General features: G+C 37.2%; 1 protein-coding gene across 1 annotated transcript in view; it reads left to right on the forward strand.

The window, feature by feature from the left end:
- The window catches only part of LOC136849061 (uncharacterized), a 100,324-nt gene that overhangs the window by 6,330 nt on the left and 66,118 nt on the right, over nucleotides 1-27,876 (forward strand). The window contains exons 2-3 of the mRNA XM_067121970.1: nucleotides 2,965-3,033; nucleotides 14,850-14,908. Of these exons, the coding sequence (XP_066978071.1) occupies nucleotides 14,907-14,908 (2 nt within the window). The 5' untranslated portion in view covers nucleotides 2,965-3,033; nucleotides 14,850-14,906. The remainder of the gene's footprint in view (nucleotides 1-2,964; nucleotides 3,034-14,849; nucleotides 14,909-27,876) is intronic.

The following is a 27,876-nucleotide window of genomic DNA, read 5'->3' on the forward strand; positions in this document are numbered from 1 at the left end:
TTTTTATGGTTTAAACAATTAGGAAACTGAAGAAATGGTTATAAAATGAAGGAACTAAGTGGCAAAAAGTAGAAAAGTAGGGCAAGGCATAAAAGTTTTTTTTTTTTCGGAGTTATCGTGATGCAGGAAGTCAGTTGCATCGTGATATCCTCGTAGCGGGGTTATGCCGTCAGTGCACCTTTCGCGGTGCACTGTAGGCATTACTTAAGGTTCTTTGCAGCGTCCCTTCGGCCCCTAGCTGCAACCCCGTTCATTCCTTTTACTATACCTCTGTTCATATTCTCTTCTTTCCATCTCATTTTCCACCCTCTCTTTACAATTGTTTTAACATTATTTTCAGCGCTGAATGACCTCATAGGTCCCAGTGCTTGGCCTGTGGCCCAAATTTTATATTAAATTCAATTCTGTTGCATTGTGACTTGGGTCTATCCGTTTTTCTCATTTTTGCATTTTTGGAACCCAGTAGTAATGAAGTGAATGATGTGCAAAGTTATCAGCAGCAAGAATGTTCTCTTGACCAATGTGTGGAAAATTTGAGATCATAAGCTCTGTTTTATCGGGGAAAACGAGAATAACTGTCAAAGGGAATTGAGAAAGCTCTGCAGGTGTGCAAGTCTATGACATTTCTACAGAGAGAAGAGTTGGAAGAAGATGCCCTGAGTAGAACTGTGATGCAGGTTTGCCTTGAGTACGTGCAGAGAACATCTCGAAAGGCAGAAATTACAAAACGTACAATACGCATGAATACGCTTCACCAGCGGTTTGCTGTCCTGCAAATCCACATTGTCGGATGCTGAAAAAGGTGGCTTTATAAATGAAAAAATTTAGCACACATGTGCCAAGTGCCCAGAATTGAATGCTACTGCTGTGATCGTAGGATTGATTTGCCTTTGACTCCACATTGTCTTTTAGAAGGAAGTCGATCCCGATGAGAAACTTGCTAAGTGGACAGAATTGAATTCGCTTCATTGGGTGTATAAGTGGAGGATGCAAGAGAGTTTGACTGGCCTTGTTGTGATATTAGAATTTTTTTAACGATTACCGTTTCACCTGCCAGTTGTGAAAGTTCTCAAAATTAAACGTCTCAGAGAACTGCAATAAGCCTAGAAAGGCTTATGTAGCTAGCAATACTGTCTAGTGAGAGAGATTGCAGTGTTATTTTCCAACACTGTTATTGAAAAATGGGATTTTAAATGTTTTTCAGTATAATAGCATTAAATGCAATTTAATAAAACATCTGCTGGGGTGGTAAGGGGTTCATTGCTGGACTGGTACTCCGGAAGTGCCTTATCCCAAATTCTCACAACCCACACTGCTCCATTGCATCCAAGACTTTTTATTCCAGATAAGTTAAAATTACTTTATGTCAGTCTTTATTTACAGGTTCTCTCTAAGTTTCGTTTCACTTCCTTATCATGGAAAAAATGCCCTTGCTAACCTTATCTGCTGTCGGATTGTTTACAAGACCCTTAGCATAGCGGGAAAAACTCACATTTTACTAAGCATGTTTTCAAGACTTTCGTTAAACAATGCTCTCGGAAATACCAGAACAACTATTCATGCTAAACGAAATGCAGTTTGTTAAACAAATGCGATGCTGCCTTCACAGTTATGTTATTTCTTTGCTTGCCTTTAGAAATGCTTGAAGGTAGGTAAGCCTAGAAACGTTTCTACAGCTGATTAAACCTTCTCTTAAACTCGTCTTGCAATAAACATTGCTTACTACGTTGACTTCTAGACCGCACTTAATCATCTGTTGGATCACTTTTAGAGACGTCTCACTTTGGCCCCGTAGGGGGCTAAGTGCCGTCAATGCACCGCATTACATGAGGTTCTTTGCCGCACGCCTTCGGCTCCTAGCAGCAACTCCTTTCGTTCCTTTTACTGTACTTCCTTTCCTATTCTCTTTCTTCCATCTTACTTTCCATCGTCTCCGAACAATTGATTCATAGTGCAACTGCGAGGTTTTCCTCCTGCTACACCTTTCAAACCTTGTACTGTCAGTTTCCGTTTCAGCGCTGAATGACCTCATAGGTCTCAGTCTTGGTCTTTGACCTAAATTATATATATTCAGTTCAGTTGCACTTTGGTTCAAATCACTGCCAGGTTTCCAAGGAAACGAATTGTTTTCACTTATTATCCAAATATATTTTAGTTTTATTCCCCGCTCACTTACTGTACAATACTAGACAATAAATGTTTCACCTTTAGGTGTCGGGGAGGGTAAACATGTTTCCTCATATGATGTAATTTGTAAAAGTTTTCACTTGTAACTCAGAGCATCTTAGGATGGCCGGAGAAGAGCCACAGAGGAAAAGATCTAGCAGAAAAAGTCACAGGAAAATAAGTTACAGTTAATTTAAATACCATAAACAAATACCATAAACAATTGCAGTAATGATTTTTTAAAGTTTTAACATAATATTTGAAGTTCGTGCACTGACAACGTCATATGTCATTCAACGAATGCAAGAAAGAGATTTACTCAGGTTCTCAAGAAAGAAAAAAAGAATAGAGACGAAAACCAATAATGGTGAAGTAATAGAATATTGTTCTTTTATAAAAGTGCCAATGCAAATCGGAAAACTACTGATCAGCGGCGAGCAACAATTTGAAGTAGAATTCTTTCGGTTTCATTTCAGATTTAACCAGCAGATGGCAAAATGAAAACAGATTTAAAAAAATATTTGACTGAAGAGGCAATGTATGTGACTAATTTCAAAACATAACCCCACAGAAGCTATGCACTGAAAGCCTCAATTATGACAAAAATATACTTATATTAATAAAAGAAGACATACAAATTCCATCATTTTGTAAGAACAAAAAAGTTTTATTTAATGTCCTGCCATCCCCATAATTTTTTTTTAGTCAAAAACGTCTGTGGAAGGCTTATAAAACTTAGAAAATTATCTAACAACATATATGTAATCTTATCCCGCTGACCACGATACTCTTTTTCAGGAAGACTCGCCCCCAGTCGAGGTTATTCTGGTCTGACGGTCAGGGAACGAAAGCACACGCCAACTTACGGTCAGTTGAATCTAAAAATATAGTATTCCTGGTTTTTGTGCATATATATATATATATATATATATATATATATATATATATATAAGTAAGTGACAAAATTCATATAATATATATATATATATATATATATATATATTATAGTGTGTGAATTCTTGTTACTTACATACGTGCGATTTTTTTATATATTCTCAAATGTGAACCCACAAATATCGTTTGATATCGGATTCACTGTGTCGTGGGAATAACTTGCACCTAAGGGACATTAAGATTTATGTGTTTCTACGCCGTCCGGGATTCGACCCGTGGCCTGAACACACGGCACAATTCTGGCCGGCGCAGGAGCACTTTTATCAGTTATAATTCCCTTTGGGTGTAAGCTACTCCCAAGGCATAATAAGTTCGATGTTAATCTATATTTGTGGCTTAATATTTGATATATATATGATATATATGTACATATATATAATATATATATAATATATATACTGTATACAGTATATATAAATATGTATATATATATATAAATATATATATATATATATTATATATATATATTATAGATATAGATACATACAGTAGATATATAATATATATATATTTATATTTATATTATGTTTATATATTTATCTATAATTATATATATACATATACAGTATATATATATAATATATATATATATATATATATATATATATATATATATATATATATATATATATATATAATATAATATATATATATATATATATATATATATATATATATATATATATATATATATATATATATATATATATATATATATAATACTATACATGTGTGTGTGCCCGTGTCTCTGTTAGCAGTGACTGCATTGTGACTTTTCCTTGTGATTTACAATTATAAAAAAAAAATTCTCCATTTATAATTTATAATCACGTGTGCTTATATTTTATGTGATGACGAAACCTTTTGGCAAAATCGCTAGGGCCGTTTTATTATTATTATTATTATTATTATTATTATTATTATTATTATTATTATTATTATTATTATTATTATTATTATTATTATTATTAAAATAGTTTAACCAGGCACTTAGCTGACTATCAGGGCCGTTTTAACTAGCTACCCGTTTGGTAGGAGACGTTTTGGTTTTAGGACGAGCTTTCATGCAAGCATTCGTGTTTGCAACTCTAGCATCAGAATGAATTTAGTTCATACAGACATGCACAGTTATTTCACGTCCCGTAAAAGAGAACCAAAGCGGATTATACATGTAAAACAACTTCAGAATTTTCTGACCTTTTGTACCTTGTCCTGAGAGACAGCTCTTAAATGTCGACACCTGTTTGTCCTAGCTATGAGAAGACCACTTTCCTTCAAGTAACCTAGCCAAGTGTGTGTGTGTGATAGTTAACGTATATACAGTACACGACGGTGGTCGCTTCATCTTGAAGTCCATTGGTGGATGCGAATTTTGTTGGACCAATCAGGCACTCACTTCAGCCGCTGAGCTTGACGATTGTCGTATGAAATGTTTGTGAGGAGGTTAATTATTAAATCAATGCGTTTACTCAACGAGTGCCGGTGAAAAGGCAACAACTGCCATGTAGCTCTCCCTCAAATATTATTTGATAAGTCAATACCAGAGGAAAGAATAGTCCAGTCAGGCCATTTCTCTTTTGCGAACTTTTGCCACACGTCCCATGAGCACAAAACATGAGTAATGAAAGCCTCTTCATTTGCCTGTTCGCGTGAAGTATCTGAGGCACGAGACGCTATTGCCTGTTGTTTACTCACACATCCAGAGTTCAGTGCTCCATGCCGCTTGTACCCAGCGTTCTAAAAGCCCAGGTTTGTGAGGACATTTCTGCTCAGTAAGATAATCACTGGAAAATATTTGCCTCTCAAATGTAATGCCTAAAATGATTAAAGTGGAAGGTAAAAATGATATGAAATTAGCAAGATGAAAGAAGCAATAGCTCTCCAGAGTATGTTACCTTGAAAATGTTTGTACAGATTCAGAGGAGAGTTAGTCACAGAGACAAGCTTGAATAAAAGGCGAAGACCCCTTTTGTTAATAAATGTGCTGCCGCCGCTTCCAGAGACACAGGGCTGAAGGCAAATAATATGCCAACGATTCGAGACAATCCGATTGAGCTTACGTTGCAGGCAAAAGTTCATTATATTTTTGCGGAATATTCCGGCACAGAAATGCTAAAAATTGGTGAGATTTAAAAAGGAAAGATATGAACTATATATATTTATAAAATACAAGATCAAGATTAATTCTCGGGAAAAAATAAAAAGATCGTGATAATAAATGTCTTGCACGATGATGCGGACTACATCATATAATTTGTAAAACAAAAAATTCACTGGTCAAAGATCTTATCAGTGAAGGAAATCACTAAGAACTCTGCAACTTGGTTATCAAATACTCAATATATAATGAACATTATAACATTAAATTCTCATCACAGATAAGAAGAAAATCAAGGACAGAAAACAACAATGTGATTTTCGCAGAACTACTGCAGTTTCCGTTGTTATCATGAAATTCAGGGCTGCACGTGCCAAAAATTCGGACATAAGCAAAGTTTACAGGTTACAGTAATGTAGCTCAAAATGAGTGTATAAGCGTGATTAATCAAATACAGCACTTTATGGGAACAATACATATATAGAATACTAAGAAGAACCAAGAATTAAAACAGACTGACCTTTGAGACCAACTGCAAGTTCAAGTCTGTTCTTTGAATCAGCGGGAACGAAGCAACTGATATACGATACTGGACTTGGAACATTACCTCTTAAATGACAGAAGCCTACGTAACAAGGGTAAAAACAGATTTTAAAATAGATTAAATGTAACTAGGACAGACAACACGGGTGATGGGGTAGAATAGTTCCGGAATTTTTGAACTGGTAAAATTTTTCCGGTGAAGATTGGAAATTGGAATTTGCGCCAAAAGATTTTAGCAGTGGTTTGGGACCTACATTATACAGCATGCAAGGTACATTGTCGAATAAGCGTGGACTGTGACCTATCATGAAATAAACTGCATTTTTAAAAGACAGTTTTACGTGGTTATAATATTGAAAATATGTCCAAAGCAAAGGTAATAATGGAAGTTATAAAGAGTTGGATGGACAGAAAAAGACTTGATAAATGAGTGCAAAACTGACTGCATGTTTGTAGAGACAAAAAGATAAAAAGTTTAAAATGTAAACAATAATAATGAATGATACAAATGTAGAAGTAATAATGGCACTGAGAAGCCTTTAGAACATAAATTTAACACCTTGATATGACAGATCAGATATTAACAGGGTGAAAGTAGAACATTACAGTCTTAGAAATGTGGTCTTTTCAAAAAAGCATCTAAGCCTAGATAGGTTACAAGTGATTGCGAATAACTATGTAATAACAAAATCAGAGTACTGTAACTCCCTCAATAAAAATTCATAAAATTTCTTACTGAAGAAGCTACAAGTAATGTAACAGACAATTTGATTGTGAATGAATCCAATGTCCATCTAATGATGCTTTATTGGCTACCGATTAAGCAAGACTACCACTTAAATACATTTGGACCAACATTTAAGTGAAGATAAACACTTAAGAAATTTCCTTGAGAGATATGTCACTCTAAATGTAATTAAACATATAGCTACGGTGCAACAAAGATATTTGGAGAAGACCTTTTGAACTCACAAAATCAGACATTACTGAACAAGAACTAAAGATTTGAAGACGTGAGGATGTACAGTAAAAAAAAAGAACTACAAGAAATATATCTTATTAACAAATCATACAAGAACCTATGACCCTTATCTGTCAAAAAAGAGAGAGAAAAAAAAATGTGCCGGGGGACTGAGGGAATGGGGACGATTTGAGAGGTCTGGTAGAGGCATTTGGTGTTGACTCTCGGCTGATTGGAGCCTCCAAAAATAAATACGGACAGATGGCTGGAGATAACTAACTAATCATCAGGATTCCTTGGTTAATTTTGTTAAAAACGATATTCAGTTATAGACTCATTTGAATTACTGGTCTTTCTACTGTATATTTCTTTCTCGTTGCAGTCGATAGAGTTCTCGGCTAGGTTCATTAGTTAACTAGGTTCCAGGATAACTCTTCGATTTCCCATATTCTTCAAGCACGCAGTATGTCATTTTTCATATTTGTTGTATGTAGGCAAAATGATCTAGAAGATGTGGGAAATTATATTCCATGTGGTTAATCATTTCTTGGATATGGTCGGTATAGTTTCGTCGCCTCATATGAATGATAATAGTGACCGGAGACTGCATGACTCAAAACGGCTGTAGTGATTAATGTAAACACCATAATTTTTTAAAGGCATATAAGTGTATGGAATACATATCAGAACTAGAGCAAATTTTACTGTAGGCCTCAAAGCCGTCTAAAGACAAATGTGTGATAGCTCATTATTGGTTTTATTTAAAAAGAAAATCATTCCGTTGAACCACAAATCTAGACCAGAAGAACGACTCATAAGGTAATGAAGTAATTGAGATATGTAGAGCAGATTACCTGTTACGAAATCGTACACGGCGTTTAGCGAATATATAGACCTATAGAGCATATGTCATTATAGCTGTATGAAATTCATTAGTGATCCTGTAGAATTATCAACATTCGCAACGAACACTTAATCGTTCTCTTATTTATTTACAATGGATTATTTCTATCAACCGAATTAACACAAAAAATAGAAAATATTAATTGGGGTTCCACCATTCGCCTGCGCACTCGGCCGATTAGGCGAGGGTAAACAATGTGTAGGTATTCGTTAATTACAGTTATCCAGATGATCGAAGAGCTCTAGGAAAAGATGTGGCGTCGGGCTGTGTGCGAAATATTTAGCGAATGGGAGCGCTTGGTGCGAATCAAACGGAATTTTATCACGAAAGGGCTAAATTTCAAGATAGAATTCAGCGACACAGTGTAAACCTATAATTTAGATAAGTCGTGTGTCCGGAAAAGTGGTTATTAACGTAGTTGTTAGGTACGAGCAATGTTCAATTTTTCAAGGGTCGGGGTGGTTTGATTTGATTTATGAGACCTTGATTTAGGCTGTCAAGCCTCTGAAGACAGTGAGAAGAGGTAGTTGGAATGGTTGGACGACAAGATAGAGATTCTGAAAATAAATCAAATGAAGTTCAGGGATTCATATGTAAAATAGGAGAAAACCACACAGTTGCACTAAGGTTAGATAGCAAGATTGAAGAAAGTAAGCGGGAGTGGAGATAACGCAGGAGGCTAAAAAGTGGGTGCAGCTAGGGAGCCAAAGGATGAAGTTTGTTGGTGGTACTAGCCCCCTCCCGCCATCCCCCCCCCCCCCCGCGGGGAATAGGGTGGTAATTTTTGGCCCTTGATAAGTTTTCCTGAAGAGTTGAACACTATTTTGAATCGACTTTTAAAAAGTTTAACGATTCTATTATGGGCATTATAAGCCCCCAAAACAAAATGAGTTTACATTAGCGTTCGTAAATTTGAACATAAAAAAAACGCTAATTTCCTCCTTATTTCGATTTACAGAGTCTGTTGATTAAAAGAAATTCCAAAAAACCTAGTAAATGTCATTAAAATATAACTACGAATGGTAAAGCATATATGCTATTTATAACCATGCTTTACAAGAGATGCAGCATTCATGCTACATGGAAACCGTAGGTTGAAAGTGATTCGTTCTTGGCTTACCTGTAGCATTTCAGCCATGAAGCATAAGCTATATATGGCAGACTCATGCTTTCTGATGCTTTCCCCCCTGACACCTGCCATCCTGAGATGCTTCTCAACAAAATTTAATTTGCTTTTCGTTCAAGGGACATCAAAAGGATCTTTGACACTCAAGATCGATAAGGTGAAGAGGATCCAGATGGGGTTTCCCATTATCTTCATAATCATGACTGAGATGGTTTCTCCTAAACTCAGTATATGTTGTAAGTAGAGATATGGGAGCGGTGAGAGGGGCGCTTGTGGAAACAGAGGATGATAAAAAGAATAAAGAAGGCGGTAAAGGGCTGGTTCAAAGCCACACTGTCGAGAGGTGGAGTTAACTATCCGTAGAGTGTTTTTATTTTTCTCGCGCGCTCTCAAATATTTCCCGGGGTGATATTTTCTGCATGAGCCGAAAAGTCTAATACTACGCGTTTTCCAGTAATTAGTACAAATGCTAGTTGCACCCAAGTCCTTTTAAAGGCTAATGGAAGTAAACCTGCAAATCCTTATATCTTGAACTTAGATGCTCGCCTCCTACAGGAAACATGGTTACAGGAGATGGTTATTTATGACTTAGGTGTAACATACAGTACTGTAGATGCATCCAAAACCACATTTATAATAAATGAGTCCAGACTAGTTCACTGATTTTTAACGCTGTATTCGATCATGACATTATTATTATTATTATTATTATTGCTCAAAATGTGCAGACATTTCTTTGGAATGAGCTAAAAATGCAAGGAAAGGTTCAACAGACTAACAGTCGTATGTGGACAAAAAAGCGAAGAGATTAAAAGATAATTAAAAGATAAAAAAACAAACGTATATCCGTAAAGCTACAAATGTTGTTTAATATCAAATTCACGCTACTTCGGGAATATCCCCGATGGGGAATTATCACCGAAGGGGAATTTTTAAGTGATAAATGGATCGGTACTGCCGGGTCTCGATCCTTCGACACAGTTACCCACTGAGCCATCAAGAGAGGTATAAGCCAGTGTCAGATCTGCTGTACTTGTTTACCCGTTGAGAGCGGGGAAATTATACTTAGCTTCGGCATTAGCCCACCACCAAGACAGCTCATTGGTACGTTTGGAACACGCAGCTCTTATTATGAAATTTTTATCACACCGTGATTTATATACAATCATGAAGCTACAAATGTTTAATATAAAATTCACGCTACTTCAGGAATATCCCCGATGGGGAATTGTCACCAAAGGAGAATTTATAAGTAATAATAATTGGATCGGTACTGCCAGGTCTCGATCCCTCGACACAGTTACCTTCCAACAACTCCAGTCGACAGTCTACCCACTGAGCCATCAAGAGCGGTACAAGTTAATGCCGAATCTGCTGTACTTGTTTACCCGTCGAGAGCGGGGAAATTATACTTAGCTGCGTGTTCCAAACGTACCAATGAGCTGTCATGGTGGAGGTGGGTTAATGCCGAAGCTAAGTATAATTTCTCCGCTCTCGATGGGTAAACAAGTACAGCAGATTCGGCATTAACTTATACCTCTCGTGATGGCTCAGTGGGTAAACCGTCGACTGGAGTTGTTGGAAGGTAACTGTGTCGAGGGATCGAGACCCGGCAATACCGATCCATTTATCACTTATAAATTCCCCGTCGGTGATAATACCCCATCGGGGATATTTCCGAAGTAGCGTGAATTTTATATTAAACAACATTTGTAGCTTCATGATTGTATATAAATCACAGTGTGATAAAAATTTCATATATAATGTATATATTATATATATGTATGTACTGTATATAATCGGTACTAAATGTGAAATGTGAAACAAAATTTAGGCAGTGGGACACAGCGCATTAAACAGTAACTGAATCATTTTCATATCGAGCTTGGGAATGAATCTAGTTTTTGACACAGTAAATAACGACCCAGGAGTTTGTCTTTGAAATGTATCTTATTCACAGTCCTCAAGACGTACAGAATAAGCCTCATGAGCAAGTGTATATACTGGTTGACATGGGAATCAAGACAGTGGCACGTGCGAACGATTAAATATTCTAAGAAAAATGACAACAGATATTCTAGCATTAACGGGTTTCCGTGTCAACCTGTCACAAGCAAACAGTCGCATTGCAAGCAATGACATACTGTAATCCCGAGCCATAAATTGCGTAGAAAACCGGTATCCATTTTCAGCTGTTTGCTCTCCTTAAAGATTATTGCCGTTATAAACAATAACTTGAATGTCCAGTAAGAACCACTATTGAACGAAAAAGCTAGACACATCGAGGGGAGAATCAGCTAAGTTTCAGCATATTTTTACGTTTTAGCATTTTTTAATGAAAAACAAAAATTATAGATAAACTTAACAACTGGATATTTCATTAGCCTGCTCAAGTGCACCAAACCTCAGCTGGAGGTATTTCGACAAAGAGTTTGGAAGCAAGCCATTCATCGGTTTTTGCTGAACACCAGTGAAATTTTGTACTTCGTTTGATTTTTCGTGGAAACTGCTTTACAGATACAACCGGCATTTTGGAGCTTTCGTTCTCTGTCTTGGTCTTATTGTGTTCACGATGGGCACCAAACCTCAGCACGAGATATTTTGGCAAAGAATTTGAAAGCAATCTGCTCAGCGGTTTTTACTGGATACCAGTGTAATTTCGCTTTTACGTGTTTTTTTTATCGTTTTAATGATGCAGACGGCACTTAAGAGCTTTCGTTCTCTATCTTGGTCTTATCGTGTTCACGGTTTGGAAACTCTCTCTTTGAAATTGACGAAACTATTCAGCCAATTTTCCGAGAAGAGCGTGGACGAGGATATGAGCCATAAAACAGTTTAGTGTGTGGCGCATAAGTAAAGAAAATAGCTCGAAATGATTTTTTTTTTATCTTTTTTTTTTCCAACAATGATAATTATGATGAGGACCACCGTCTGAAGATTTCCTTTTTGACTAATTTTCACAAGCTTTATTTCAGTAACGATTTCACGCTGTCACCTTTCTGGCCCGCACCAAATGAGTTAGCACTTGTCACATCGTATGCAGAGCGTCAGCAGACTTTTAGAGATGCAATGGTATCACATGCACTAACAAATACCAGAAGTCTTTCGTTTCTATATGACCCTCTTTCGTTTCTGTAAGACCCTCTTCCTTGTAGGGGAAAAGATATTGATACTCATCAGTTTAAGAGAAATGTAATGCTACTTAAAAATCTAAGGACCATGCCTAACTGTATTATTTTCTTGGCACATTCGTTTTTCGACTATTGTTTATTCCTATACTTTATTATACATATTTTGCCCTTGCAATTCTGATTTTTCACACAAGAGCATTCTCCCTTGTGGAATTGTGATTAGGAGGTTGAAGAACTTTTAATCTTTTCCAGCATAAATCTGGGAAAGAAGAGTATTGTAAGCAGGGTTAAAACTATATCAACTCTCGTTTAAATAAACATGGAACAAACCTTACAGTGGTCTAATTACAATGGCAATAATTGGTCATGATGAGATCCGAGAACCACGGGAATGAGCGAGTTACATTTAATATTTATTGTAGTTTAATAAATCGTTGAGGTTCGTTGGAATCAAGTTCTAGAGATCTTGGTTGGAATAACTCCAGTTACCTTTCGTGAGTACAGATTCCTCTCGAGACTTCGTTGTAATAATTGTCATAGCATTTTCTCTGTGTTGATATAAAGATGTTGTAAAAGTGATTTCTAGAATGGTAGATGAAGCCTGATTGACTTAGTTGTTTTTGTCCTCGAGTAACTAATGTTTTAGGTAAGCATTTAAATTATTTTAGATTAATGTTAATGGATATTTTGTTACATTAAATACTCATCTGATTGTTAGCACAGTAGGAATCCGCATAAGTTCCGTCCAGCATTTTGTGTTGATACCAATGTGCCAGCTGCAACCTACGTGATTTTTTTGGTGCTATTCCATTATTGTTCTGACAAAATTTGAGAAAAGTGGTCAAATTATAAGGTTTAAATTGCATAAAAACAAGTCCAACAGGACAGAATTGTTTGCGTTATTAGCATAGAGCTTTGGTAATTCTATATTTAAGGATTTGGTGATTAAAAACTAATGCAAAGCTGCGTTTGTTTACACACTCTTGACAGACAGATCGGATTTGTGTACGGTGATCAGAATGACGGTTCTCTCGTTTAGGTTGTCGATATAGGTTATCGGACATACTTTATAATGACTCGAGTTAAATTTAAAAGTGCTGCCCTTAGAAATTAACAGGAAGTGAACTTATTTTTATGATGAAAATGTATGAAGTATAGATTTTAAGAAAACAAATTTTTCGGGACGATGGGGGTGTTGTCTGACATCACATGATGTTTCTTTAAGTTTGGGCGGGATTGATAAAGTTAAATTTACTTCAAGGTAAGTTGCAACATATAAAATTTATATTGCATTTTTATAACATTCTAAAACTTTTGCATATGTTGAAATATTTTTCGTAATAATGAAGGAGATAAGATCGCATAAAGTACCTATGGTAGTAATGCCCTTTTTTTGTATTATTGCATCTGCGAGTTCAGTCCTCAGCAGAACGCCAACATTCTGTCATATTCTGTACGTAAATATTAATACATGAATAGAACGCGTTCAATACAATGCTGGAATTTACATTTGGAATTTATGTATGCAAACTATGCCAGCGGCATTAGAAAGATTTCTGTTAATGACAGGCGCTGGAGGCACGCAGCACCGCAGGCTAAATTAATGACAAAGAATGGAACTTCTCGAATGTGCATATTTGTCCTGATTTCTAAAGGTCAAATTTTATCCTCCATGGTTAATAATGCCCATTATCCCCGTGTCCTTTCGAAACAAATGACGGCAGTCGCAAGCGTCGATAACATGTATTTACTCTCTTGAAATTGCACTCAGTTGCTTGGCACAGTGATTCCTCTGTCCGGTCGTTTCGGCGGGTACATGTATACGAAGAAGGTGAAGGAAAATAGTGCAAACAAAGGCATTGCAGGCAAAGCATAGCGTTTATGAAGAGTGGCCAATTGAGATCTGCGTAGTGGAAGAGAATCACGCGAACAGCAGATTTTTCAGTGTTTGCACTCCTAACGCAAATTGTTCGTGAATACACAATGCCAACTGCACCTCAGGAAAAATAACTGTTGTTTAAATCAATTAACAAAGCTTTAAAAATCTTGAATGCACTGCCTTTGACCAATGCTGCATATTGACACTGCGCTTGGTTCTCGAAGTTGAATTTAGGTACGTCAGATATTCCTAAAATTCTGTCAGGTGATAAAGATAAGTGGCATTTGAAAACTTAAAATGATCTTTAGTGCAAATGGGTTACGCATAACTTCAGTCCTCTCTGGCTCTTAATAAACTTCTAAGATGTGGTGCAAGTTTGCAATGAGTTTATGGATGAGGTTGCTAGTCCCAGTGTTCGTGTCCCCACTCGGATAGACACGGAAGCATATAACAGCAGAGACATCAGATTTTCTTATTTGAATTTGTGAAAATCATTGAAGCCATTTTTGCCAGACATATATTTCCTTATTTATAGAGGCAATTGCTGGGTGCAAAACAAATCTTTGAATATATGTTTATAAAACCGTAGCTACAAAATAGATAAAAGATCTGGCAGTGCTGTTTATGGTTTGTGAAATCGGCAGTATCTCCTGGCGTTCTGGAAGTTTCCGTTATTGCTATGAAATGGCAGCGTTGCAGACATCTATTATTGATGATTGCTAAAGTAACGCTTCCTTTCTGCAGTCTTGCTGCTAACTTCTCTAACTATTACTTCTTGGTGCAACTGAGGTCTTCTCCCAGTTCCACCTATAGATCCTTGTACGTCACCGTTATTTTCTGGATCTCTTTATCTTGCTGTCCAACCACTCCAACTCCCGCTTTATATTGTCTTAGGCGCTGAGTGGCTGAAAGTGCTGCAGTGGTTGGCTTGACAGCGTAAATTTTATAAATTGACCAAATCAATATTCACACGTTTAACATACTAAAAATTCTCTGTAAGATGCATAAAATCAGAAAAAAAAAAAAAATTTTTTATAAAGGTGTGCCTTTTTCAAGTGTATTTATTTATTTACTTATTTATTCACAGAATGCAAGGTAAGGAATAGTTGCTGAAGAAGACCCGGAGGCGGAGGCAAAAGGAAAAATGTGAGTACAAGAACGTCCATATTTATGTGTTCAGGGGGTGGCGTTGATAGGCAGCTAGCTAAAAGTTAAGTATATCTAAGTTTAACCAGACCACTGAGCTGGTTAACAGCTCTCCTAGGGCTGGCCCGAAGGATTAGATTTATTTTACGTGGCTAAGAACCAACTGGTTACCTAGCAACGGGACCTACAGCTTATTGTGGAATCCGAACCACATTATGACGAGAAATGAATTTCTGTCACCAGAAATAAATTCCTCTAATTCTTCATTGGCCGCTCGGAGAGTCGAACGCTGGGTCAAGAGCGTGCTAGCCGAAAGTTCTACGCATCCTCCCAATGAAGAACTTAGGCAGCTAGCAAAAGCAGATGAAATCTCCTAATCTGAAAAACTCTCTTGATGGGTTCCGAGATAGTGAAATGTGTACAGATGTATGATTAAGATTTCTCACAGTGGCTGAGTAGGCATAAGTGACTCTGTGCTAGTCATTTTCTAGCAAATGAAGACATTTCCGTCATGATTTGACCCACGAGAACCGAATGACTACGACAAACAGAAACATAATAATGGCGTAGATGAACAGAAAAATAGCTTTGACCTATTTGTGATGTTCGCAAGTAAATTTGGAGCAGCTGTAGCGCAATGATGTCTTTTTATATACAGTTTTTTGTTATGTTATGTTATGTAACAAAATAGTCATAGCATAATAAAATGGGATTTAATTTAATGGACTGTAGTGATTGTGAAAAGAATATTATCAAAATAATCAAAATTTCGTTGACAACCAAAGCAATGATAAATTAAATGAACCTAGTAAATGAAGACAAATTTATGTTATGCTTAAGTCTTCAGCAAAAGAACAAGTTATTTTTAAATGGTCATTATCAGAATGATAGAACTATTACAGATTTATCTGAGATGAAGTTATAAAGGTAGGTCTTCGCAGGCAATATCAGCTTTGAGAAAGTTTAGCTGCAAATAGAATATTTCCTTGAAATATATGAACATACTCTCGCATCATCTCGTACATTTCAACAAAGGGTCTTCACCCTGAATGTCGTATCCGGGACACAAAGGAATTTTTCGTTTAGTTGATCAAATTAGGTGAAATAGAAAAACATGTTATATTCGTTTAGCTTTTCAGAAAAACAATCTCCATTGTCCTCTTTCGCTCTGGTAGCCTTATTGTTAGGGAGATTTTCCGCTGAAGAAGTAGTTATGGAAAGAACTGAATAAAGCAAAAATATTTCCGCAAATGCCATGGAATCTGGTTATGTTTATCATCAATGCTTCTGGGTCGTAGTTGCAGCTCTAGGATAATACTGTGTTGTCCAGGCAAAAACAAACTTGTCCCGACTTTCATTTTCTAAAGCGACGATTTTCCGCCTTGCTCTCTTGAGCTGCTTACTGAATGTCACTGCCACTTCTACGATTGTTTGTCCCGTAGGAGGGTAGTGCCGTCAGTGCACCTCGTGCGGTGCACTGTAGGCGTTACTTAAGGTTCATCGCAGCTTCTCTTCGGCCCCCAGCTGCAACCCCTTTCATTTCTTTTAAAGTAACTCTGTTCATATTCTGTTACTTCCATATTGCTTTCCACCCTTTCCTAACAATTGCGTCAAAGTGCAACTGCGAGGTTTTCCTGGTTTACACCTTTAAAACCATTTCACTCTCAATTTCCTTGTCAGTGCTGAATGACTTCATAGGTCCCAGTGCTTGGCCTTTGGCCTAAATTTTGTATTCCATTTCATTTCCATTCTACAATTATTGGATTCATGTCAGGCTTCACGTCTAAGCGGATAATGTGCAGACATTATCAAGACCGGAATTAACGGATGCCAACAGCATGTCTAGTGATTCGCTTCTAATTTAGATTGTACTACACTCACTATTGCTCTCTGAAGCCTGTGGCTTTTCTTAGTTTCAAAGATAGGAGTCTTGTCTGCAAGAGAGATCAATTTACATTTTGTGATATGATTAGTCCTTGTGTATTTAGTATACTGTGATTATCAATGTTACTAGAACGTATTTGTGTTTATAAAGCGATTATTTTCTGGCTATAGTCGTGCCTTTCTAGTATAGGCGTCGAGGTGTTCATTACTCAGTATAGTTTCCGTTTGTGATATTATCAGAGATGCTTTTTAGCTTTTCCAAGAAGAAGTTTGTCATTGTTGATTATTTTTATCGTGCATGTTCATATTATCATGTTGTAGTCTGCTTTTATTGTAAGTCTTTTCTAGCGTATCAGAAAAGTACGGAAAACAGTCTAATTAATAAAATGGGAAATTCACCTCCACGTGTTTGATTCATTATATAAAGTTGATTTTTAATTTCATTTTCATTCTTACCGTGTCTAGCAAACTTTTTTCAATTAAAAATTTCCTGCTTAAAAACCCACGAACTTTCACCATTTCGTATAATAACAATGGAAAAGGGGGGTTTAGGATATAATAAGCGACGGATATTAAGGTCGTTTAGGGGATGTATGGCTTACGTCATGCTATGATCTACTGACGTCATTGCTTCCCAGTTCCGTGTAAACATCGTGACATCAATTCTGAAGCATAGAGGTTATATTTATCTAAGTTCTTGGACTCATAATATACAGTACACGCATATACTTATGTACTCGTACATACATATATGACATGCATGGACTTACATACACATACTCAAGTTTGTTAGAATGGTCGAATGAAAAAAATTGTTTCCTAAACTCCTACAAAAAATAAATGATAAATTCATTTAAATTGCCTGTAGCTGGAACGATAAAGGCTTTACATATCCGTTAATCTCAATTAAAGCTTATCTATTCATGCATTATACAACAATTACCTGATGTCAGTGTGCTGGGTACTGCCATTTTACTTTTATTATTTGTCAAGTTCTTCGTTTGATATGACCAAAATAATTTAGATTAATAACAGTGACCTCATAAACTTTATTGAGTTGAAAATTGAAAATTCTCAAACAAATTCTTCCCCTAACCCACGATGTATATAAAAAAAAAACAAGTAAGTATAGTTAAAATATGAAAAAAGGACCGACAAATTAGTCGTGACCATTCTCTGCAAATGTACTTCAGATAGACCTGTGAATCATTATGTCTCCATCCTGACTATTTGGATAATGCTTAGAAAAGAGAAGCAGTGAAAATAAGGAGTGTACAGATCAAACATAGCTACACACTTAGTAGAAGAATTATAAGTAATTTCCACCAAAAATGCACTGGAAGCCTTCATCTTGACTTCTTGAATAGTACCTAGAATGGAAAGCAGTAATCTTGCAGATAGGATCTGAATGGTATGGAGGGCCAAATTTCTCTTTCGTCCAACTTTCTCTGCTCTTCATATGTTGAAATTTAATTCATGTAATCAAGACTTAAGAATATCTTGTGACTGCCTAAGAATGTTGAAGCATTTTCATTTTTTTCTCTCTCAAAAGTTTTCGAATTCTGATGGCCTCCTTCATTTTTGTTCAGCTGTAGATCAAGTTGGTTTTATGCCAGCGCTGCTCTTGCTGATCACGTGCCGTGTGGAAGTCGCCAAACCGGAGGGTTAACCGGTTTTGGTCAGTCCTTCGTATCATTCGCTTGCAGGGTGTGGAATTCCCTATCCTGCTGGGCGTGCCCAGAATCATCATAACTGCCCTGTTCCAGATAGCAGTACCAGGTCTTTCTTCTGGGTAATTATGTCCGTCTTGATCCCTTTACCACGAAAAATTGGTAGTGCCAAACTTAAAGATTTCACCTCATCATTGTTACAACTATTGTTATGATAATGATGCCTCTGCAACACTTTGCAAGTTTGACGTTTACGATAATTACTGTCGTCGTTTTCAGAACATGCGGTTGTTGTTCTAGATGAAGGCAGCGCTGATGATCCAGACCGGGCCCATGGTCACAATAAAGGCTCGTAAGCGACAAAAAAAAAAAAAAAAAGAGTGAAAGTAGGAAAATAGAGGCTTGTTGTAGACCTCTGAATCCATAATTCCATGTTAATAAATCCTTCTCGTTGTTTTATATCTGTAGAATTATTGTATATTTTAGGATTATATGAACGAAAATATCTGCAAAAAAGACATCACTGCGAAAATATAAAGGGGGTTTTTAAGAAAACAAATTCCGCGAGAATATTTTAAGAACAATAACCTTCAGCGAGACCAAGGTCCACGGCGAGACCTACATACGGACCCACGCTGGAGCCTGACCTCCTTCGGCACGACGCCACACAAGCCATGGAACTTCCTGTCCATCACAGCCGGGCGAAATTCATAACGGCTTAGTCACCCTCAGGGACAGTTTTCTTTAATAGAAAGTAAACTCTTATCTAAGTATAAATTTCAGTTATATGTAAAGCAATTATCATTCTGCTTACACCTCTGACTTATGGGATAATTTGCTTGCAATCATGTGTTCACGTTCACCTCGGAAATTCTAGTTTAGAGCAAATAGAACCAGTCTTTGCCCCCTTTACCACAGATGCGTGAACATATATAATTAAACTATTTCCTTGGTTAATGCAGGGTATACTTTTGCACATGTGAAACTGACCTTTTAATCTAGTCAGCCTTTGCGTCGTTATGGGGTGACGCGCGTTGTCCTTTGATGACGTCATTCTCGCCGTGCAAGGGAAAAGAACGCGCCCAGTGAGCTCAGAGGCTAGACGCAAGCCTCGTAAATTCAGTCATTGAAACCACTGATCAGGGAACAGGAAATTGGGGCTGGCAGATCGCATCACGCAGGTCAGGTTTCCGTTTCATTTACATATGTCGCAGGCGCTTTCTTGCTAATCTCATCATAGGTGACCATTGACTTGTTCGGTCTAGCTCAGAATCGCACGATTGTGGATATATCAACTTGGCCTCTTTATCTTTAAAATACACTACCACCTATCAGCGCAATCTGCAAGTCATCTCCCAGCGATTAGTGTTCTGACTTCCCTAACTGTGCCATGGAAATCCCTGAGAATCTAGGTCGGTCAGCTGTAAACTGGATGATTTTATCATTCATTTCTAGAACGAATAGATTCATAGAAAACTTTTCACTATAGCTGGTTTTTTCATCTTTGTTTTCCTTACATAGGCATTTTATTTTAAGTGAGCCCATTTTGCTAGTTAACAGCCATCTGGGTATGTTAATGGGAAAAATCAGGAACATGACGTTTTAGTCAAATATACCACAAATAACGATAATGATGTGTAAAGATTTCGAAATTGTTGAAACGATACACCCACGTTTAGACAGAACGGTGATTTTCTGCCCATTCACATTGTACTAATGCTATTAGTAATTTATCTGTTGGGAAAAGCAGAAGTCTCTTTAACCAGGTTTGCTGTAACTCAAATAGAGGTGTTTTAAAAAATTTTTGATATCCATCCAGTATGTGATTTTTGTTGGGTAAGAGGAACAATTTATAATGATTTTATTTTGAGTTACGTGATACTAATAACAGTGATTATTATTATTATTATTATTATTATTATTATTATTATTATTATTATTATTATTATTATTATTATTATTATTATTTGGAACTTTTGCTCTCCCATCATGGTCCTATCGTGATACCAACTCCTAGGGTCTAACTTCTAGATCTGTCGAGATGAAAAAATGAGTGAGAATAATCTGAGAGGTAACAACATAATGATAATAAAGCCTCGTTTTATAAACCCGAAATTCCTCGGGTTCGGTCTTTGGCCGAGGGGTCAGACTACGTAACAGAAAGTTCAGGGTGTTATGTGACGGATTCAAAATTGACATAATATCAGGGATAGAGAGGTTTGGCTTGATGGGAAAATAGCAGGGCGCCCCTCGCGCTGACGCAGAAGACTCGTTACGAATAACACGTGTTGGTTCCATTCTTCTGGAGATACGGTGGTCATGACGGGAGTTGACATCTCGTGAGCGTGGGGGATGAGACGTGACGTCTCTCATTTTTCCTTGAACATTCCTGAGCTACACATGCTCATTCTCACGTACTGATTCTTTATTTCCTCATTCCCTCTTCATTTGGAGAGAGAGAGAGAGAGAGAGAGAGAGAGAGAGAGAGAGACTGATTATTCGACCCAACTGGCGTCACAACATGAAAGGCTGTTGACGAGAGAGAGAGAGAGAGAGAGAGAGAGAGAGAGAGAGAGAGAGAGAGAGAGAGAGAGAGAGAGAGAGAAAGCTAACTGATTATATGATCCAACTGGCGTCGCAACATAAAAGTTCATTGACGAGAGAGATGACTATCCAACTGGCGTAGCACTATGAAAGGCCATTGGCGAGAGAGAGAGAGAGAGAGAGAGAGAGAGATAAGGTTGATTATTCTATCCAACTGGCGCCATTCTATGAGAGGCCATTGAGAGAGAGAGAGAGAGAGAGAGAGATATGACTGATTATTCTATCCAACTGGCGTAGCACTATGAAAGGCCATTGACGAGAGAGAGAGAGAGAGAGAGAGAGAGAGAGAGAGAAAGGTTGATTATTCTATCCAACTGGCGTAGCACTATGAAAGGCCATTGGCGAGAGAGAGAGAGAGAGAGAGAGATAAGGTTGATTATTCTATCCAACTGGCGCCATTCTATGAGAGGCCATTGAGAGAGAGAGAGAGAGAGAGAGAGAGAGAGAGAGAGAGAGAGAGAGAGATATGACTGATTATTCTATCCAACTGGCGTAGCACTATGAAAGGCCATTGACGAGAGAGAGAGAGAGAGAGAGAGAGAGATATGATTGATTATTCTATCCAACTGGCGTCACACTATGAAAGACCGTTGACGAGAAAGAGAGAGAGAGAGAGAGAGATATGATTGATTATTCTATCCAACTGGCGTCACACTATGAAAGGCCGTTGACGAGAGAGAGAGAGAGAGAGAGAGAGAGAGAGAGAGAGAGCGCAATGAAAAATGGGCAGTTATAGACAATGCACACCAAGGTAGCCTCTAATGAATTTACGCATATTCTCTCTCTCTCTCTCTCTCTCTCTCTCTCTCTCTCTCTCTCTCTCTGTGCCATATATATAAGCATTTAGCCTTGTGTTTGGGGCTCTGAGAATTAAAGCACGTGTGCGGCTGATATTTACATAACCCTTGTGTACTCCGTGACACATATAACCTTCGTTTTGCCTCATTCCTCAAAGATACTCGAGGCGCAAAAACCTATGCTTGTTTGTATCTTTGCTTTTTTGGATTATATATATATATATACTGTATTATATATATATATATATATATATATATATATAATATATTTATATACATATATTATTTGTATATATATATATATATATATATTATATATATATATATTAGAAATAATGAACACACAGCCACGTGTGGAACAGAAATAAATTTCTGACTCACATCAGGATCGAACCCAGGTTTCTCAATTGAAAGACGAGACCGCTGCAAACCAAGCCACACAAGTCATAAAACAAGTTGGAACCTAAGCACCACTGCACCTAAGGCTTTGCCTGGGAAGGCTAACTGCCTTGCATACCAGTGTTTTCCCCAACTTCCCGACTCAGTAGCCTCAGGTACAGTGGTACTTAGGTTCCAACTTCTTTTATGGCTTGTGTGGCTTGGTTGGCAGCGGTCTCGTTTTCAATTGAAAGACCTGGGTTCGATCCTGATGTGAGTCAGAAATTTATTCCTGTTCTACACGTGATTGTGTGTTGATTATTTCTATCACATTCACTCAGAAAGGATAATTCGAATGAAATGCTGTCAATTGGGTCACTGCTGAGTCGGGAAGTTGGGGAAAACACGCTGGTATGCAAGGCAGTTAGCCTTCCCAGGTAAAGCTTTAGGTACAGTGGTACTTAGGTTCCAGCTTCTTTTATGACTTGTGTGGCTTGGTTGGCAGCTGTCTTGTCTTTCAATTGAAAGATCTGGGTTCGATCCTGATGTGAGTCAGAAATTTAAATATAATATGATATATATATATATATATATATATATATATATATATATATATATATATATATATATATATATATATATATATATATAAGATATGAAAAGGAAGATGAGGCAGTGGAGATTTGTGGAAGATCATGCACAGGAAAGACATGAGTGGCAGAGGAATTTTACAGACCCTTTGCGTCACGCAGCCTCGGGGGCTATATATATCCTGTGCATGATCTTCCACAAATCTCCACTCGTCTCATCTTCATTTTCATATCTTTTATCAGAGCAGGTCTTGGTTTTCCAGGTCTTCTGCCGCCCACAGGAGCCCAGTGGACACTGTCACGTACTGTTCTCCCATTTGTATGAAGGACATGTCCAAGCCATCTCCCTATCCCTTCCATCATTACATCATCTACAAATGGTGCTTCTGTTATTTCCTTTATGGCATCTTTTCTTTCCCTGTCCTGCCATCTGACACCAATCTGCATCTTAAGGTTTTTTCATGTAGGCGAAATCTTGTAGAAATAGTCCCATTGTCATAACATAACTCACGTTCGTATAGCAATACACATCGTATAAGACTTCCTCATAATCTTACTTTCGTGTGCAATTTCAGTCCGTTTGGTTCCCAAATAATCTTACTTTCGTGTGCAATTTCAGTCCGTTTGGTTTCCAAATAATCTTACTTTCGTGTGCAATTTCAGTCCGTTTGGTTTCCAAATAATATTACTTTCGTGTGCAATTTCAGTCCGTTTGGTTTCCAAATAATCTTACTTTCGTGTGCAATTTCAGTCCGTTTGGTTCCCAAATAATCTTACTTTCGTGTGCAATTTCAGTCCGTTTGGTTTCCAAATAATCTTACTTTCGTGTGCAATTTCAGTCCGTTTGGTTCCCAAATAATCTTACTTTCGTGTGCAATTTCAGTCCGTTTGGTTTCCAAATAATCTTACTTTCGTGTGCAATTTCAGTCCGTTTGGTTCCCAAATAATCTTACTTTCGTGTGCAATTTCAGTCCGTTTGGTTTCCAAATAATCTTACTTTCGTGTGCAATTTCAGTCCGTTTGGTTCCCAAATAATCTTACTTTCGTGTGCAATTTCAGTCCGTTTGGTTTCAAATAATCTTACTTTCGTGTGCAATTTCAGTCCGTTTGGTTCCCAAATAATCTTACTTTCGTGTGCAATTTCAGTCCGTTTGGTTCCCAAATAATCTTACTTTCGTGTGCAATTTCAGTCCGTTTGGTTTCCAAATAATCTTACTTTCGTGTGCAATTTCAGTCCGTTTGGTTTCCAAATAATCTTACTTTCGTGTGCAATTTCAGTCCGTTTGGTTCCCAAATAATCTTACTTTCGTGTGTTTCAGTCCGTTTGGTTTCCAAATAATCTTACTTTCGTGTGCAATTTCAGTCCGTTTGGTTCCCAAATAATCTTACTTTCGTGTGCAATTTCAGTCCGTTTGGTTTCCAAATAATCTTACTTTCGTGTGCAATTTCAGTCCGTTTGGTTTCCAAATAATCTTACTTTCGTGTGCAATTTCAGTCCGTTTGGTTTCCAAATAATCTTACTTTCGTGTGCAATTTCAGTCCGTTTGGTTCCCAAATAATCTTACTTTCGTGTGCAATTTCAGTCCGTTTGGTTCCCAAATAATCTTACTTTCGTGTGCAATTTCAGTCCGTTTGGTTTCCAAATAATCTTACTTTCGTGTGCAATTTCAGTCCGTTTGGTTTCCAAATAATCTTACTTTCGTGTGCAATTTCAGTCCGTTTGGTTTCCAAATAATCTTACTTTCGTGTGCAATTTCAGTCCGTTTGGTTTCCAAATAATCTTACTTTCGTTGCAATTTCAGTCCGTTTGGTTCCCAAATAATCTTACTTTCGTGTGCAATTTCAGTCCGTTTGGTTCCCAAATAATCTTACTTTCGTGTGCAATTTCAGTCCGTTTGGTTTCCAAATAATCTTACTTTCGTGTGCAATTTCAGTCCGTTTGGTTTCCAAATAATCTTACTTTCGTGTGCAATTTCAGTCCGTTTGGTTCCCAAATAATCTTACTTTCGTGTGCAATTTCAGTCCGTTTGGTTTCAAATAATCTTACTTTCGTGTGCAATTTCAGTCCGTTTGGTTTCCAAATAATCTTACTTTCGTGTGCAATTTCAGTCCGTTTGGTTTCCAAATAATCTTACTTTCGTGTGCAATTTCAGTCCGTTTGGTTCCCAAATAATCTTACTTTCGTGTGCAATTTCAGTCCGTTTGGTTTCCAAATAATCTTACTTTCGTGTGCAATTTCAGTCCGTTTGGTTCCCAAATAATCTTACTTTCGTGTGCAATTTCAGTCCGTTTGGTTTCCAAATAATCTTACTTTCGTGTGCAATTTCAGTCCGTTTGGTTCCAAATAATCTTACTTTCGTGTGCAATTTCAGTCCGTTTGGTTTCCAAATAATCTTACTTTCGTGTGCAATTTCAGTCCGTTTGGTTTCCAAATAATCTTACTTTCGTGTGCAATTTCAGTCCGTTTGGTTCCCAAATAATCTTACTTTCGTGTGCAATTTCAGTCCGTTTGGTTCCCAAATAATCTTACTTTCGTGTGCAATTTCAGTCCGTTTGGTTTCCAAATAATCTTACTTTCGTGTGCAATTTCAGTCCGTTTGGTTCCCAAATAATCTTACTTTCGTGTGCAATTTCAGTCCGTTTGGTTTCCAAATAATCTTACTTTCGTGTGCAATTTCAGTCCGTTTGGTTTCCAAATAATCTTACTTTCGTGTGCAATTTCAGTCCGTTTGGTTCCCAAATAATCTTACTTTCGTGTGCAATTTCAGTCCGTTTGGTTTCCAAATAATCTTACTTTCGTGTGCAATTTCAGTCCGTTTGGTTTCCAAATAATCTTACTTTCGTGTGCAATTTCAGTCCGTTTGGTTCCCAAATAATCTTTACTTTCGTGTGCAATTTCAGTCCGTTTGGTTTCCAAATAATCTTACTTTCGTGTGCAATTTCAGTCCGTTTGGTTCCCAAATAATCTTACTTTCGTGTGCAATTTCAGTCCGTTTGGTTTCCAAATAATCTTACTTTCGTGTGCAATTTCAGTCCGTTTGGTTTCCAAATAATCTTACTTTCGTGTGCAATTTCAGTCCGTTTGGTTTCCAAATAATCTTACTTTCGTGTGCAATTTCAGTCCGTTTGGTTCCCAAATAATCTTACTTTCTGTGCAATTTCAGTCCGTTTGGTTTCCAAATAATCTTACTTTCGTGTGCAATTTCAGTCCGTTTGGTTCCCAAATAATCTTACTTTCGTGTGCAATTTCAGTCCGTTTGGTTTCCAAATAATCTTACTTTCGTGTGCAATTTCAGTCCGTTTGGTTCCCAAATAATCTTACTTTCGTGTGCAATTTCAGTCATTTCTCCGTTTGGTTTCCAAATAATCTTACTTTCGTGTGCAATTTCAGTCCGTTTGGTTTCCAAATAATCTTACTTTCGTGTGCAATTTCAGTCCGTTTGGTTTCCAAATAATCTTACTTTCGTGTGCAATTTCAGTCCGTTTGGTTCCCAAATAATCTTACTTTCGTGTGCAATTTCAGTCCGTTTGGTTTCCAAATAATCTTACTTTCGTGTGCAATTTCAGTCCGTTTGGTTTCCAAATAATCTTACTTTCGTGTGCAATTTCAGTCCGTTTGGTTTCCAAATAATCTTACTTTCGTGTGCAATTTCAGTCCGTTTGGTTTCCAAATAATCTTACTTTCGTGTGCAATTTCAGTCCGTTTGGTTTCCAAATAATCTTACTTTCGTGTGCAATTTCAGTCCGTTTGGTTTCCAAATAATCTTACTTTCGTGTGCAATTTCAGTCCGTTTGGTTTCCAAATAATCTTACTTTCGTGTGCAATTTCAGTCCGTTTGGTTTCCAAATAATCTTACTTTCGTGTGCAATTTCAGTCCGTTTGGTTCCCAAATAATCTTACTTTCGTGTGCAATTTCAGTCCGTTTGGTTTCCAAATAATCTTACTTTCGTGTGCAATTTCAGTCCGTTTGGTTCCCAAATAATCTTACTTTCGTGTGCAATTTCAGTCCGTTTGGTTTCCAAATAATCTTACTTTCGTGTGCAATTTCAGTCCGTTTGGTTTCCAAATAATCTTACTTTCGTGTGCAATTTCAGTCCGTTTGGTTTCCAAATAATCTTACTTTCGTGTGCAATTTCAGTCCGTTTGGTTTCCAAATAATCTTACTTTCGTGTGCAATTTCAGTCCGTTTGGTTCCCAAATAATCTTACTTTCGTGTGCAATTTCAGTCCGTTTGGTTTCCAAATAATCTTACTTTCGTGTGCAATTTCAGTCCGTTTGGTTTCCAAATAATCTTACTTTCGTGTGCAATTTCAGTCCGTTTGGTTCCCAAATAATCTTACTTTCGTGTGCAATTTCAGTCCGTTTGGTTCCCAAATAATCTTACTTTCGTGTGCAATTTCAGTCCGTTTGGTTTCCAAATAATCTTACTTTCGTGTGCAATTTCAGTCCGTTTGGTTTCCAAATAATCTTACTTTCGTGTGTCCGTTTGGTTCCCAAATAATTTACTTTCGTGTGCAATTTCAGTCCGTTTGGTTCCCAAATAATCTTACTTTCGTGTGCAATTTCAGTCCGTTTGGTTTCCAAATAATCTTACTTTCGTGTGCAATTTCAGTCCGTTTGGTTCCCAAATAATCTTACTTTCGTATGTAATTTCAGTCCGTTTGGTTTCCAAATAATCTTACTTTCGTGTGCAATTTCAGTCCGTTTGGTTTCCAAATAATCTTACTTTCGTGTGCAATTTCAGTCCGTTTGGTTTCCAAATAATCTTACTTTCGTGTGCAATTTCAGTCCGTTTGGTTTCCCAAATAATCTTACTTTCGTGTGCAATTTCAGTCCGTTTGGTTTCCAAATAATCTTACTTTCGTGTGCAATTTCAGTCCGTTTGGTTTCCAAATAATCTTACTTTCGTGTGCAATTTCAGTCCGTTTGGTTCCCAAATAATCTTACTTTCGTGTGCAATTTCAGTCCGTTTGGTTTCCAAATAATCTTACTTTCGTGTGCAATTTCAGTCCGTTTGGTTTCCAAATCTAATTCAGCCTCCCCT

Source organism: Macrobrachium rosenbergii, chromosome 20 (assembly GCF_040412425.1).
Source record: "Macrobrachium rosenbergii isolate ZJJX-2024 chromosome 20, ASM4041242v1, whole genome shotgun sequence".
Lineage (NCBI taxonomy): Eukaryota > Metazoa > Arthropoda > Malacostraca > Decapoda > Palaemonidae > Macrobrachium > Macrobrachium rosenbergii.